Here is a 16,817-nt window from a genome sequence, read left to right on the forward strand (position 1 = left end):
TTGGTCAACTAGCCTTGAAGTTTGAGCAGTTCCACGGTCCAGTTTCCAAGAGTTAACACAACGTACATGACCCATAAAGACAGTGTCTGTTACACTGTTTAAGATGCGTCTTAACAACTTTGCAGTTTGTTCACAGGGTGAAATGTTTATTCCTTTGTTTAGTGTTTTGCAGGTGAGAGCAACAGCATAGAAAACAGTGACAACATGAACCTGAAAAACGAAAATATGGACACCAGTCAGACAGCTGAAACTAAATGAAACGGCTACAAACAATGTTCTTCTCGATCAACTGTGCTCAGACGTTTCTTCGTTCATACAAGGCTCAAACATCATGAAAGACAAATTATCATGTTGCTGTCGGACTGCAGCCAAATTCATAATGACACACTAAGGCACTGAGATCGAAACAAAGAGGTCACAAGCATCTTGATCTGGTTGTTGTCTGACCTGTCCACCGCAGATCAACGCTCCGAACACAGTCGATCTGAACTTCCTCGTTCAGTCTCATCCCGTGGGAATCAAAACGTGCGCCTCCATGGTTGTGCTGTTACTGCTGTTAGGTTGAGAATTTCTAAAAGGTGCATAGCGTGGCTGTTACAATAAACTGGGCCTACAGCAGAGGGCCAAAACACTGTCTTTAACACTTGATTCTGACCTGTGCAAAACTGAAATGATGAAAAATGTGACAAGCAAACAATGCTCATTTTCACATATAAAACAGACATTTTCTCATCTATTACATCTATAGTTCAGCCCCAAAGAAATGTTTGTCTGCGAAAGTGTCCAGCAGCTCTTACAACGAGCATCCGCTAGTTTTTGACAGACACGAGGTCCTTCCTGTGCAGAGTCAAGCAAATCATCCAAAACGCTATGGAGGATGATATTTAAGATTTTATGATGTTAAACATCTTGTAAAGGAGGTGACTGCACCACTGGCATGGAATGATGATTTAGTAACAGCTTATTGCATTATAATAACATCCCTTCAGTCAGGATGGAGCTCCTCTATGGTTTTGCGGCGTTCTGCATCCTCAGTCGCCTCCTGGCCAGGGCTTCCTGTTTCTTCCTCTCAATCTCGGGTGACGAGCACTTCCCTGTCATCTGGCTTGTGACGAAAACTGTAGAGGAGGAAGGAAAGTCAGACGAATGAGTGAAATGTGGTTATGTTGACAATTAAAAGACTTGCAAAGACCTCGGGAGAAAAGAGGAAATCAGCCCTAAATCAGAACTTGTGCGTCGTTGCTTTGACCTCGAACAACTTGGTTTTAATTTGTTAACATGAAAACATCGCTACCAAAACCATCGGGTACCCATGGTGACGCTCATTTGAAAGCACAAAAAAAAACTCTCCAGGTCCAGAAGAAAATCAGTCTGCAATTCACTGGCAATGAAGCTTCCTGAGGTTTGGACTCCTGACAGCAGCACAAATGAAAGCCATGGCATTATGTTTACTGGCACTGTGGGAGAATTGTTCATGTGCACATGCACCGGACTGTCAATGATTACAAGAACAACATGTGACATCTGTTTTACTTGTGAGTTTTCGTTTCAATATCCAGTCTTGCAGCAAAGCACTGAGGAGAGTAGATGGAAGAGAAGTACAAAGACGCATTGACTTAACCAAAATAACATTTACAAAGACGAGCAAAAACTTTGTCTAAATGGAAAAACCTTTAGCTATTATATGTTTTACTGAATGGAGTTTATTAAATGCTTTTTCTCCAATTTCAGACATCTGTGCTGTTTTGATAAATCTAACTTGTGGCTTTTTCTTTCACGAACAATCTGCCCGATGTGACATTAAACATCCAAACTGAAAAAGGTTTAATTTTTCTTCTAAACATATAATTCATTTCAATACAGCCCAGGTGCAAACATCAGCATTCAGAGAGCTTACCTTTGCTGCTTATAACTGCCGAGTCAGACACATTTCTCTTGAAGGCTATGTGGTGGGACTTGGAGTTCTGCGGTGCCCTGGCTGTCACCGTATGCGGCCTCATATCCACATTAGCGTTCCCTCCGTGGAAAGTTCCAGAGGAATCCCTGCACTGGCTAAATGTGCCCAGACTCATGTGGCTTCCTGGGAGGCTCTGTGACATCCGTGATTTGTTGCTGGCGCCCTTCATGGGAACGCTCCATCCTCGGTAGTTCACAGATTCGCAGCTAGTCTCCGGTAATGAGTTAGATCGAACAAAAGCACATGGCGACTGTCTACTAGCGCTGGCACTGGCGTTCGCGGACCCGGCCGCGTCGATCGGCAGAGGTGCTGTGACTTTTCGCTGTCCGTCTACTGCAACATCTTGTTTTTCTTGGCAGTTGCTGGTCCTCACTTGCAGCTGTTGACTGTTGGAGATCCTCTCCACCCTGTCACATACCTGGTAGAGCAGCGCGTCATCGTCCCCATCATCCCACAGGCTGTCTGAAATGTCTTTAACAGAGCAGGCAGCTACACAAGTCTTCTCCTCAGTCTTAGTGATCTTGTCAGGTTGAGGAGTAGACAGCGTTTTTGTGGTCGACATCTGTGGTTTAGGTTGTGCAACAGTGAAGCTGGACTTGGATGCCTCCTTGGGCTGGAAGTGAGGGTTGGGCTCTAACTTGAAAGTGCTTCGGTTGGTAGTCTTTGGTTTGGGACACAGTTCTTGGAGTGCACTGCAGCTCGGCTTGGAGTGCAAGCTTGAAGGCTGATGTGCAGAGTTTGTATTTGCAGCAGGTTTGCACGCAGAGGTGAACTGAGCAGTGTTTGTCTTTGTGTTAGACTGCAAGTTGGTTTTAGGGTTGGTGTCATGTTGCTGGTCGGGATCCTGGGTCATCGCCAGCACAAAAGAGTCATTAAGTAGGTCATCGTTCTCCCAGTCGTCATCAAAGTCATCACAGTTGTTCGCACTCGAACTGCAAGATCCTTTTTCTTCAGCAGGATGTGCAGCCGGGCCAGACGTGTCAGCTGACCTGAGCTCTGATTGTCGGAGTTCAGCTGAAGTTGAACTCACAGGTTGGTCTTTTATTTCCTGTGAACAGGCCGATGCTGAGGAGCCCTGGCTTAGCCGACCGCTGAATCTCTGGGTGGAGCAGTCAAACAGAGCGTGCAGCTCTGACTCCACCTGATCCAATGAGGTTGGACACTTCAGGTCCCTCACACTGCTAGAGAAAGACGTCTCTGACAGTTTTGTTTCGGAAGCGTTCCCACGTTCATTGAGGTTGTTGTTGATGGTGTTAAGCTGTTCTGAAGTCTCCCTGTCTTGTTGCATGTTCTTGTCAAACTGCCTGGCCAGTTTCATGAGGTCCTCCACACTGCTCTGCCTGTAGAGAGGAAACGATGGACAAGGGAAATAATCATCAATCCTAAAAAGACAGAACTAGAAATAACATCTCACGGTTGATGCCAACCAGTCAAGTTCAGTGTACATCCATGTCTATCCAGACTTATATATGTAGTGAAGACTTTGAGGGAATCAAATGTGTGATTCCAGTAAATAGCTTCCATTGAGAAACATGCTGTCTTCACTTAGAGACTATTTCTACAGAGGAGTACAAAGGGCTGATAGAGAGCTTCATCACATGGTGCTACAACAATAACCTGAAGCTCACTATCAGCAGAACCAATGAGCTTATGGTGGACAACAATGCTTTAAAAATGGATGTCTCTGCAAAGACGCTACAGATTGTAAAACATGGATGCTTCACACACATGTTCAACCCGGCAGCACAGAAGATCAATACATTTACCACAGCTTCAAGGTGGACGCCCAAGATTAGTGTCACCAATTCAATCTGCCTTCTGTTCCTGAGTTATGGAGTTCAATAATGGCCAGAAAGGTGTTTTTGGAGCAAGTTATGATGTCACAGTGAAACTTTGACCTTTTGGATATAAAATGTCATCGCTTCATTTCATCCTATGAGACATTTGTGTGAACTTTTGTCAGAATTAGTGCAGGAATTCTGAGGAAGTTATGTTTTGTGAGGTCAAAATTACTTTTGATGACTAAATTCTTATCATTTCATCCTTGAGTCCAAGTGGACGTTTGTGCCAAATTTGAAGACAGTTGTATGCCTCAGTGTCTCTGTCGCCAGCACTGAGGCATACAAATGTAAAAATAATAAAGTGCTACGGATAAAAACGACATAATGCTTGCATATGGTGTTTGTTAATGTCCGCAGTCAGCAAGCATCTAGATCGATAAATTGATTACGCACCGAGAGGACCTCTTCTGGACTCTTGGCTTCGGTATGTCTGGTGTGCAGGAGACGGCGCTGTCACCAATCCACTGCAGCAGAGGAGATTCAGCCTCCTTCCTCTTCACATCCTGTGTCAGACACAAGCACAACGTTCAAGAGGGTCTTTCAAAATAATCTTTTTAAGGGCCTATTTCCACGATGACTCTGACATGTTGAGTCAGTGGTTAATCTAATATTAGTGAAGACACGACTGACCTTTGGAGCAATGCGGTCGACGATATCCGATATTTCCACGACTCTGGAGTTCCTGAGCCCTGAGCCAGAAAACAGGTGAGAGCAAATACTTGTTATACGATTAACAGCACAAAAAACAATTAAAATAACGCGTGATCTTTGAGACTCAAGCTGTCGATTCTTCTGTACGGTTAGTTGCATTATTTTACCCTCTGGTCATGAAGTACAACAGCAAGACGCATGTTCAGCAGATGTGCATGCTGTCACTCGTCCAGATGTGATTTCTGTGTGGTCAATCAGTGTTGTTTACCTGTATTAGCTGGAGTGGGAGATGTTGGATCCCAGAAAATGTCTTGTGAGGGCTCCCCATCTCCTGGAGAGTCCCCATTATTCAGGCCGGGGTATCTGCGGCAGCCGCTGCCCTTCGGACTCTGAAAATCTGTGGTTCATACAGATATCAAGTGTTATATCAGCTTCATGAAGTCCATTTGCTGTGGTTAGTTATTTCAGTGCATTTAACTTAACAGTGTACAAGATCAGACAGCAGCAAGAGACTGTCCTTCAGGTGTTAGATGCTGTACGTTTAAGCACACAAACAATTTCACTCAGAAGTTTAGGAGTGTATTAGTACAAAGTTAGAAGTGTGTATCATGAAATTAGTTAAAGCAAGAAGTAATACAGTCAGCTAGCATGCTACCGCTGTCATAATCTGTTTGATCGCTTAATGGCCGCCGTGTCTCCTCTGTGTGTGCAGATAGTTGAATGTTTTCATCAGTTTGCTCTGATAATCAACTTCACCTGCTCAGTAGCAGATCGGTTATTATTTCAATCGATCCGCAGCCTCACCTTTACGCATAGGTGACGTTGCCGTGCCAGGCATCTGCTTTCCTGTTACGCTGTCCTGTATTTTGCTGTGACAAAGTTTGGAAACTGTCCTCCACAGCTCAGGGGAGTCAGCAGTGCCGGCGGGCGGCTCTGTCGTGGTCCACTGAGGCAAAGGGAGCAGCGCAGCCTCCCGAGAACATCATCGTACTAACGGCTTCGTGGAGGTTTACAGCAGCGTCGCTGATACTTTCCATTCAAAGTTTCGTCGTGTTTTCGACAACACTTTTGTTGTGTTTTCGCTCTCAGCTCATTCATTCCGAGCGAGCCGCCATGTTTGGCCGTGACGTCATCAAACTACGGATCCCGGGCGGGCAGGTTTTTGTCGCAGCTCGTTCGACAACAGACCGACATCAATCAAATGACCAACTGGAAGGTATCTACGATTTCACTGTCATGGTCCACGTAGTAGTACAACTTTTATAAGTATCCTACAGAATATTGTCATTTTATTACTACATTTCAGAGGGAAGGACTGTTGGCCAACCCTTACTCAACTACATTTATTTAGCACTGGTTACTTTGTAGATTTAGATTCCTCAAAACCTACAATGTGCATATAGAATAAATGCATTGTTACAGTAAATTGTAAAAACAGTGAAGCAAGGGTCAAAAACATGATATAAAATAGGTCAAATTTGCTCCACTGCAGTGAGCTACAATATTAATTACATATTATGCATCAGTATTATAAATAATAAACACTGACAGCCCAGTTTGCCTCCATAGTGAGTACTTTTACTTTATACTGTATGTAGCCTGCAGTTTGATGCTAATAAAGTATTTTAAAATTGTGGTATTGCTACTTTTTTGCAGGTAAAATATCAGAATATTTCTTCCACCACTGAATATTTGTGGTCAAATTTTGATTTCAACAGGAGATTATGTGAGAAAACCATGAAGAAGACCTCACACATTATGTCAGCGTGCCAGTTCACGGACCCCTGACAGTCTCCAGACTTCAGTTGTCTGCTTCAGACTACCGAGCCTCAGTAAGAATAAAAATGAAATTTGTTTCATCATGCTGTCAGTTTCTGGAAACGTTACCATTCCTCTGAAAAGTCAATTATCACTGCAGTTTTTTTTTCCATTTGAAAGTTAGTTTCAACAAAATGGGAGCAAATCCACATTTATGCCCTTAAACTCTGCTTTATCTGGGAACATCATGAAATACCGACATTAAATCTGACCTTGTATTATTCTTGGCTGCTTGGAAGCAGCACAGTAAATATTTTGGTAGACAGCCTGGTACTACCAAGTAGGTCTACCCAGATGTTTTGCAGTAATTGTGCAGGCTTCATTGGGCCTGAAGCTTGTTTGTTTGTAGAAGCCTTGTTGTGAAGGGTGTTGTTTGTGTGGATTGCATGCCTATTGTCAAATAAATCAGTCACACTTTTCGCAAATGTTTATTATGTGATTCAAACATATTCGCAGGCACAATTCGTATTACACTGCGTTTGGCAAAAATGCAACAAAGGTCTGCTGAGGTTACCACGGTAAGGCTGCAACTGTGTCTGCAGCTTGTGAGTATCAGGCTGGGGAGGATCAGCCTTCACCGCAGCTTTGTCAACAGTCAGTATGGTTCCTTTCAATAACAGATTAGTCAGATTAAGCAACTTCTAATGGAGTCAATGTAAGGAAATGAGTTTACTCGACTGGACACCATGGTTCTCCTGTATACTCCGTCTCCCCCATGATAAAGGTTGGCAGTAATGGAAATAAGTCTACAACTTTATCATCATTTCCCCAACAAAGTCTGATGTGTTGTAGTTGTAAGTACATTTGAGTGCTGTCAACAAACCAAGGCCAAAACCCCCCAAAAATAATGGAAGTCGGAATGGAAAATCTTGGACGAGACTGGCCTCATCTGCTTCACAGTTTCTAACATAAGAATTTCATTTGCATTAGTTTTAATTCAATTTAGTGTTCCATCTTGTTCTCAGTCATCAAATATGCAGAAAACTGGCACATACATCAGCCGTTGGCATTCTTCACCCTAAACAATCAGCCCTCAAAAAACCTGACGTTTAAAGACCCCCTGAGACATGAATCAGGACGTATGAGAAACACTCTGCTCTCTGATATGGATTTTCCCAAACAGTTCAGCTACCTTGTTAAATATCCTCAAAATTCCACATACTCCACCCTCACTGAAAAATGCTGAATCCATGACTATGCAAATATTTTTCATCTGAAAAGCTTTACGGCTGGAGGCAAGATGTCTCGTCCTTCACTGACAAGTCTCGGTGCATGTGCAGCGGAGGGTTTGCATTTCCAGATCACACTTGTGACCGTGATTGGTTCCCGATGCGACGCGTTGTTATGCCACAAAACCCTTCCCGTACGCGCACGTCTTAAACTCGCAGATTGACTTTCACCCTTCAGCAGATGAATTTGAAAACAGCCTTCTTGTGTCAGACTCTGCACATTCATCACTCTGCACAGTGCAGCTCAGACATGCATGTGAGGTAACTATAAGCAAGACACATTTCTGAGCGTCACCATGGACACCAGAGTCTTGACTGCAACCCAGTGAGGTAATGTTGGAGAAACCAGCGAAAGTAAGCTAGATTCTGAAGATATTCAAACATGATAAATCCTATCCCCACCCTATTCAGGCCTCCGTCTAAAGCTACTCCCCTAAAACACACGAAGACGCACAGCTGGAGGACGAGCTCACGAGAGGAGAGGAGTATCTGTAGCTAACCGTATCCGACTACTTCATGTCTCATTCACATGTAGGAAAACACCCAACAGTATCGTAGTGAATCTAAACAAAGACCGTTGCTGTAGTCACTACCTGCAGCTGTCAAGACATTGTGTTAATATTGAGAAAATGTGGCTGCACTTTCTTTCTTGTTCGAGTAGCACGTCATAACGTTAGCGACATGTCTGCCTATCCTTGTGGAAAGTCATGGCAGAGTGTGAGCAGGTAGGCAGGCATGTAGGTAGACGGGCATGTAGGGCTCCATGCAGACCTGCAGCAGCCACAGATACCACATTTTTTCTTTTTTTTTTTTGTCAGAGCATTTGATTGATTGACTGTTGTCAGGATGTACAGAGAATTTCAACAATGCAACAAAAAATGCTTTTAAAATACATCACCTACTGTAGGCAGGAGCCAATCTGAAGTGAAAGCTGCCTTAGAGCCTTAAGATCGAAGGTCAAAGAAACTATTAACACAATGCTCTTAGTCTAAATATGTCCACGAGGGTTTTTTTTAAACTAAGGCTTATCTTTTGTTTTGGTGTGTTTATGGAGTGGACATGCAGATTTACACCTCTCACTAAAACATATTTGTCAAATGTGACCTCAGTTTGAGCACAGTTTCTGTGCCCAGACTGTTTTTCTAACCTTTCAGAGTTCAGATTGTTTTTAATTCACTTTTGATTTGTCTTGATTTTGGCTGCTGCTAGTTTATTTTTGAGCCTTCGGAAAAATCTTCCATATCGTACATTCTGTCTTCACTCAGTTCACCTTTGTTTGTTGTCTTTGATTCTTGAACATCTTTATTTCTTGTAGTTAAATATTAAAGAGTTGAATTCAGAGCCGCTGCAGCTTCACATGCGGTAAAGCGATTGCCTGTTTTGGTCTTGAGTCAGAATGAGGGTCAGGTCTTGGAATCTGTCCGGAGCTTAGCTAAACCTTAGTAATATCAATCCGTCAAACTATATTTGGCATTTCACTGAGTGAACGCTCAAAAATGCGGCTTTTTGCATGCATCCGTCTCAGTCAAATGAATAATTGCCTCAGTGGTAACAGGTTAGAGCTGATGATTGCAGATAAGTCCTTGTGCTGTTGAAACTAGTCCATGTTTCCACCATCATCGTCCTCTTATCTCTGAAAGCTGAGGAAAGGAGGTACATGACGAATGTGTACATGACGAAATGCACACGCGCACACACACACACACAGTATTCAGAGTTTCCACTGAACACACTGCATGACTCCTTTGATCAAGAATGAAATATTAAGTTAGAAAAAATCCGAAACTTCACAATCTTTTCCTGAAAGGGAACCAAACTTTTGACAAGAGATTGGTGCACACTTATTGATTTTTCAGTCACTTGCTGGTAGTGATTTGAGGCATTTTAAGCAAAATGTGCTCATTCCTCGTACCTTTACAAACCCATGCATGCAGTCAGGAGGAGCAGTAAGAGTTTGACTTTCGATAAATGAGTCATTGTGTATGACAAGGGTTTGCCTTGCAGGTTTGCTGAATGTGATGGCTTTAGTGCTGGTTTTCTTATTCTCATTATGTGACGCAGAATTAATTAACCATCTTTCTGCCTTGATTATTCTGGTAGTGATAATGTCAAATCAGTTACGAAACAAATATTCTACACTGAGAAGAACGGGAGGCTTCAACACATTTCTGACATTCTGCAGAGCAATTTCCAGAATAAAGCACTAGATGGTGCTTGTATACCTCCTTAGTACTGTGTGTGTGTGTGTGTGTGTGTGTGTGTGTGTGTGTCTTGGAGAAAGACAGATACAGTAAGTAAAGTCAGTGTTGACTGGATGCAGAGAGATTCATGCAGAAAATGTTTTGCTGAGGTGCTGTGCAGCTGAGATAGTATTTTGTAATAGGCAGCACACACACACACACACACAACCAACCGACCAACCCACCCACCCACACACACACTCACACACTTCCACACAAGCTGCAGTGAATTACTATGCTTGATTATACTTGATTCTGCTTTGATTGTTTTCATTTGGAAGCAGTTTATCAATGTAGAGAATTGGGGAGGCCAATCAACTGCATTTCTTTGATTGAGCGCCAGAAACTGTTACGAACAGACGACCTGTAGCCGGAGCCTCCACTTCCCCGGTTAAAGAATGATTCTCATTTCACTAAAACCTCAGCAGATATTTAGCCTAACAACGTATGCATGGGAGCTGAGGATAACTGCAACATGTGTCATCTTTCAGGCAAAGTGAATGAAAAGTGTCGTCGTTGCAGGGAAGAGATATGAAGAAAAACATTCAGGTGCCCCGGATCCTCCACGTTGATGTAAATGTGCTGATGTTTTACTGGTCGTCACTGAACAAAGAAACCAAACTGGACAGACACACAAAACTGAGGATGATGTCAACATGTGTGTTCTGATATTATGTTCAGTTTTAGTGCACCATAGTAGTTTAAATGCTACTTCATCATCAGTTTTCCCACCATGACCTGAGTTGAATTGTCGGGCAAATAGGAAGTCAGATTTCGAGACGCGTTTTCTTTAATTGAGCGATTAATTGTTTAACCTTAAAAATGTCAAAAAAATATAACAGTGTAACATCTTATATTTCGTCGATATTGAAATTAAAGGGATATAAAATAGAAAAGCACTTGAGAAACCAGAAACTTTAAAGCCTTAAAAAATGATCAGTTTTCTTGATTTTTCTGTCTTTTGACTAATCATTTAGTTGACAAATCATTTAAACACTGACATCTTATATTTCACATATTTCATTTATTCCTCCATGTCTTTCCTTAGATAAACATGTCTTTTGTCATGCCACTCACAACAAACAGCACATTTAGGCCTACGGGCCACTGTCATGTTAGCAGCGTAGCTGTTGTCAAAGTTAAACAGGTTAACTGGAACTGCCAGTGTGGATATAACAGCGATTTAATCAACAGTTAGCAACGTTTCATGCCTCCCTTTAATGCATTCAGCTAATCTTGGGGGTATCCCCATTGCTCTGTCAGGCGAGCTGTGTCATATCACGCCGCCACGCAAATCCACGCCCGGGGGGCGCCGTCTCCTGCCCGTCTAAAAGTCACCGTAACACCCTCTGTCACACTGAATGTTGGCATTTCTCAGCAGTGATAGTTAGACCACAGAATAAAGGGCATGGCTGTGTCGCTTTCAATTTGAATATGAGGCATCAGCCCTGCGCCGCCTTGTGTTTTTACCCGTTCCGTCTTTCCTCCTCCTCTGCGAGCCTTTCCAAGCCGTGTCACGCAGAAAAAAAAAAAAATTGCCAACGGCTGCACAGGGAGGAGGGAGGAAGAACAGTTTAACCTGAATTCTCCAAGCTAGCCCGTCTCTTCACCTAACTACCTACCGCCTTCTTCCATTCATTGGTTACGCCTGGGTTGTTTAGAAGCAATTAAGGAGCTAATTGTGGAGATTTCTGAGGACCGGGTATTATAGTAAAAAGTAAAGAGCTAATGGCTAATTGCCCAAGCAGCTGCGAGTGTTTATGAAGGAGGAGCGAACATGCCAGGGGATCTACCAGGCGTAGACAGCAGTGAGGACAAGGAGGTTTGTGAGTGTGTGTGTGAGGTAGGGGGGGGTCCTCATTGGGATGGCTCACACTGGGCAGGTGCCAGGTGAGACAAGCTGGAGAATATGAGGCTCAGCTCAGAATAGTGTCTGCATAAATAACGATCACCTCCGATGGCCTCTGGTGCTGTATCTCCGAGGAGTCCACGCCGTCTTCCGCGGTCGTACGCGAATGGTATATCCCAATGTTTATTCCACCACCCCCCTACCCATTCTGCCAGACCCCCCTTTGGGCTAGCAGTGCCTCATGGATGACAGTTAGCATGTGGCAGAGCTCTCTGAAGTGGAAGGGATCCAGGATGCTGGGTTTCTGTGCCAGCTTCGCCAAGCTGGGATTTCACCCATTTCACAGTGTTTGCCAATGGCTGGAGCTGTGAATGAAAGCATTTGAAACAATGCCTGGTTCTGCAGTGTCAGATCAGTGGGCTTCAGCAGTGGTTCGCTGCAGCCTAAGGTGGTTTGGCGTCCTCCTGAAAGAATCCCAGCAGCCCTATTGGTCGCGTGGGGCGAAAAGGAAGTGCTAAAGGGCGTCCAACTGCACTCGCAACCAGCAGTGGATGGTTGAGATGAAGAGGAGGAGGACATCAAAGCGGGACAGTTGTGGTCTCATTTTGATTTGGCTTTCTGTCCCACTATTTTCGCTGGCCAACATGACTGGTACGATTTCAGGACTCTGAAAAAGTCAAACATTTACTGAACACATTTCCAGTTCCCAGTTGTTTTGAATCGGGAACCGAGAACACAGAAAGGGGTTTTTATGGCAAAGGATGTCAAAATGATGAAATAAGAGCTTAATTTGTCACAATAGAATTACGTTGGCCTCACATATTCCTCAATATTTCATGCTCTACCCAGCAGGTATTCCTTTTTTTCTAGGAAAACTCCTGTAGAAAACTTGAACTTAATCATCAGAAATCCAAAGAGAAAGACGTCATCCAAACTATTTGATTGACGGACGATCTCTAGAGAGCGCCACGCGGATGGTAATGATTATCTGAGCAACAAGGATGGGGAAAAAAGAATCTCAGAGTTAAGCAATACCTTTATTTTAAAAAATTCATCCTTTTTATTAGGCTAACCTCCAAAACTTAATGTCTGTAATGAAATAACATAATTTTAGTATATCCAATTAACCTCTGTCTCGACCCCCTTAGGGCTTCACTTAACATAGATTCAACTAAGGTTGTCTTGACTGCAGCTCTGCTTTAGGTGTTACACATTAGGTGCAAGACCTTTCTGTCATGATCTCCACAGTCACCATTTATGGGCCTCCTTGCAGTATAGTGCATTATGGTAAACCGCTATCCATACGTGCTGGGCGACATCATGAAACATGTAAAGGAGACGCCGAAGAGGAAGCCATTTTGCAGAATTAAGACGCAGCAGCAGTCGTGGAGGAAGGCTAAAGCAAGAGAGCGCAGAGGGGCGGTGTGCCTGCGTACAGCACCCCGTAGCAGCAGCCTACTTTGACTGCTCATTTATTCTGTTTATAATAGCAAAGCCGATGATAAATGTCCCGCAGAGTGCACATGTGCTAAAATATTCATCAATTGGAAGCCCCCTAATTTGCGGAGGAGGAAAACCAATAAATTCAGATGTGAGCGGCAGTCATGTTATATTTATATGAATATGCAAGACCATGGGTGGGACATTAAGATTAATCTGGCATGTATGCGCTTTTAACCAGTTCTGATGCTCTTGTGTTACTGGGAGATGTGTGAGAGGAAGGTGAGAAGGTGCCAAACAAAGTGGGCTCAGCCTGCACGAAGGACGTCGATGGAAATTCAAACACAGTGTCTCTAACAGTGCTTCTGAGTTTTCATGGTTAATGTCAAGCTACATAAAAACCAAAGCTTAATATGCACGATCGTCTCTTTCCCCTCATTTTGATTATCAAACATATAACAACTGAAAAAACTGAAAAAACTGCCCCTTTTGTTGAGGTAAAATATCATTATTATATAGTATTATAGCGTCTTCCCAAACCACATGTTTTTAAAATCTTGCTCTTTTCTCTCGGTGTTTTTCCCTTCGTGTTTTTCTCACCCTTTCTGCTCAGGTGTACGGGGGCCTGGAGGAGGAAGAGGAGGGGTGGGGGAGGTGCTCTCCAGTCGTATACCCTGCAGAGCCTCTCTCTCCTGGGGTAAGGATGACAGGAAGTCAGCCAGATGGCACAGAGCAGGTCTGCAGCATGTGACCTCCTCTCTTGAGATGCAGGAAGCAGGGAGGAGAGGAGGGAGGAGCGAGGAGGAGGAGGAGGGAGCTGGGTGGGGGGGATTAAGGAATGGAGGTGAAGAGATGGAAGAAGGATGTGACGAGTGGAGCTGACTGAGCCTCTCATACATCACTGTTAGCGTTTGCTCCACCAGTAAGATCAGGAGCTTTAAGATTGTGATTTATGGTAATTTATATTGCAAGTCAATAACAGTTTTATTTAAATGAATTTGCACTGTTCTGCTTTATATCTCGGAATGATCTAACGCAGTGATTCAGCATGTAGCCAGCTCTTGAAAGCGTTTACTTTGGCTGTTCTGAACTTCCAGTGTTTGATCTGTGTTTCTGGGGGAAGTTACCGACGAGCAGCAAGTGACGAAATAGATGTGAAATAGGTTTAAGATCAGACTGGTGATTTTGTCATGAAAAGACCAAGACTATGTGATGAATTGATCCAGTGTGCAAGTTTTACATGTTTAGCCAAGTCTGGTGTATCTTATTCCTGTGGTTCATAGAGCATTTTTGTCCTGCGGAGTCCTGCTGCAGTAAATGCTCGATAGCAGAGATAGATATTAATCCACGACTGAAAATAGCCTCCAACAAATGCACCATGTACATTTGCTGAAACAGCCTCTTCTAAAACAAAACAATATGTCTGTGACCTGTTTTTAAAGATGTGCACCTTCAGTAAGAATGAATGGGCTTGGGGCTCAGTGCAACAGACAGGGAAGTCAGAAAAGTAACCAGAAATGAACTTTCAAAGTAGTTCTTCGGCTTGTAGCGGGATTTGTTCTTAGCAAGAAAAATAAATACAAAAACTATTAATCTAATCACACAGTGATTGTGACTGCATGTACAGTGGATGTAAAAAGATACAATTTAAACGATACAGGAATCATTTATGTGATTATTTATTCAAGAAAACATTATAATGCTTCTAAATAATTATTAACACTACACCAACTGACACAGATGGGTCCATTTCTCTCTGCTTCCACTTTCCAAAAGAAATTTGGGAAACAAATATCCTGTAACTCAAAACATCAAAAGCTAATTTGCATCTGCTGCTACATGTTCTCTAAATTCAATCCTGCGCAGTAAAACTGCCAGTTTGGTGACCTGGAAAAGACACAACTTCATTTCACCCAGCTGGAAGTCACATCACAAGTTAACAGCTCCCATTTGGTATTGACATCCTCGGTGTAAAGGGGAAAAATAAATTGACAAATTTCCCCACTTATTAGTATTAACATTCCCATGCACACACAGATTTGCTCATCACATTGCACAAACTTCCATTTCATGCACAACTCCCCGGCTGCCCCAAACCAGCGCTGTTCCCCCTCCCTCTGTTCCCCTCCTGCCCGCCGTTGCCTTTGATCTAAATTTGGCCTCAGTGGAAGTCTTGTACACAGTCATTTTCATATGGAGGCTTTGAACACACTGATGGAGGGCCGTCGCTGCCGCGCTCACTTTTATCCTCTGAGCCCTTCTCCCTCAGAACCCGGCGAGCATATGGCGAACACCCCTCACCGGAGTTTCCTACAACAGGGGGGACCGCCCACTCTTAACGTCTCCTACTCCCCGAGTCCTTCCATCACTCTGGGTTTAGCGATGTCGGAAATTAGTAACGCTGGTGTAGCTGTGACAGCGATGCTTACGAGGCAAAGTTTTTTTTTTAATAGACTCAAGAGGCCTTTAAATAGCCGAGTGTCAGCGAACCTGAAAAATGAGCAACATAAAGATAAATGAAACGTAAACTGATATCTCGATTTCACCCACCTGCTCTCCTTTCTTCTGAACCAGGTAACATGTAGGCGGCCGTCCAAGTGAACCACCAGACGACACATTAGTTAAAATATTCTATATCGTAATGCTGAATATATTTAATATCGGGGTAAAACCGGATTGGCCCGTCAGATCCTGCGAGTGCGTTCTGGGACAGGAAGATCGCCTTTCTCGCTCTGGTCTTTCACTTTGCTGAAACAGAAACCTGCCCATTGTTTGCTAACAGAGAGCCACAGTCTTTGAGTCTCCTCGGCTCGAACTGAGGAGCCGTCATCTGCTGCCAAAATGTCCGTCAAGAGACAACGACCAAAGCAGATCCGCTGTATCGCGGGCTCTTCGTCAAAGAGCTGCGACTGAATGAACACCTTTTGAAAGCCGACCTTCCCCTGATGCTCGCGGGCTCCAGTCTGAGAGCTGCGTTTCCCCCGTGAAGTTTTCTGTAAACGGGGCAAAGATTTGACAAGTCTCCGCCCGCCACAGAGCAGTTAATGACATTTCACGGCTAAATTGGGAAAAGAACTTTTATTCTCCTTTAATTGATCTCAGGGAAAAGCGATATTCATTTGAAGAAACTCAAAGAAGTTAAATTCATTATTATTTCATATTTCTCCACAGTTTTCTTTGTCAGACTTTTGAAAATGCTTCAGACACTTAATAGTATTTTGGGCTGAAATAAACAAATATGAATAATTTTTACAGCATGAACTAATGAAATAACAGTAAACTTTTAATTATAATCAAAACCCAATTAGAATGGTCTAGACAGTCATTTTATCTACTTGGTTTCTGGGGATAAAGATTTTAATCTTTCCATTGTTAAATCCTCTCCATGTGAGGGCTGTTACACCGTACATCTATGAACAAAAATACATGTGTACTCCGGAAGGGATACAGCATTTATCTCATTACCATTTCTTAAATGTTTACAGCCATTGTCTTCCTTTACAGTGCAAACACCATGCTGTACATGTAAAAGTGCTGCCGGGGTTGTTTTCATGCTTTTATCTTAAATACATTCTTTCCAGATTGTTCAGCCCTAGAAACTGGTAATTACCATATATTATCACCTCCACAAGCTCCACCACTAGGGTTGCCATGTTTGAGGTAATTATATCACTCCCAAGCCGTCTGTATAATCACTTAACAGAAGAAGCAGCTCCGCGTATGCGGGACGCAAACAGAGAAATGTTTAAAATCTTCCGGCCTGGGGGAAACACAGATGATAAAATTTGAATT

At 43.2% G+C, this 16,817-nt stretch overlaps 1 protein-coding gene across 1 annotated transcript; it reads right to left on the minus strand.

Moving 5' to 3' along the window:
* Window positions 1-211: 211 nt before the first annotated feature.
* etaa1b (ETAA1 activator of ATR kinase b) lies at window positions 212-5,486 on the minus strand. Its single transcript, XM_041947983.1, has 6 exons — window positions 5,254-5,486; window positions 4,718-4,846; window positions 4,429-4,487; window positions 4,192-4,301; window positions 1,898-3,297; window positions 212-1,118 (listed from the first exon to the last, which is right to left on the minus strand). Exons 1-6 carry the CDS (start codon window positions 5,285-5,287, stop codon window positions 1,006-1,008), a joined length of 1,845 nt encoding a protein of 614 aa, XP_041803917.1. The 5' UTR covers window positions 5,288-5,486; the 3' UTR covers window positions 212-1,005.
* Window positions 5,487-16,817: the final 11,331 nt, after the last annotated feature.

The sequence above is a fragment of the Chelmon rostratus genome, chromosome 11, assembly GCF_017976325.1.
Source record: "Chelmon rostratus isolate fCheRos1 chromosome 11, fCheRos1.pri, whole genome shotgun sequence".
In the NCBI taxonomy this organism is placed as follows: Eukaryota; Metazoa; Chordata; class Actinopteri; order Chaetodontiformes; family Chaetodontidae; genus Chelmon; species Chelmon rostratus.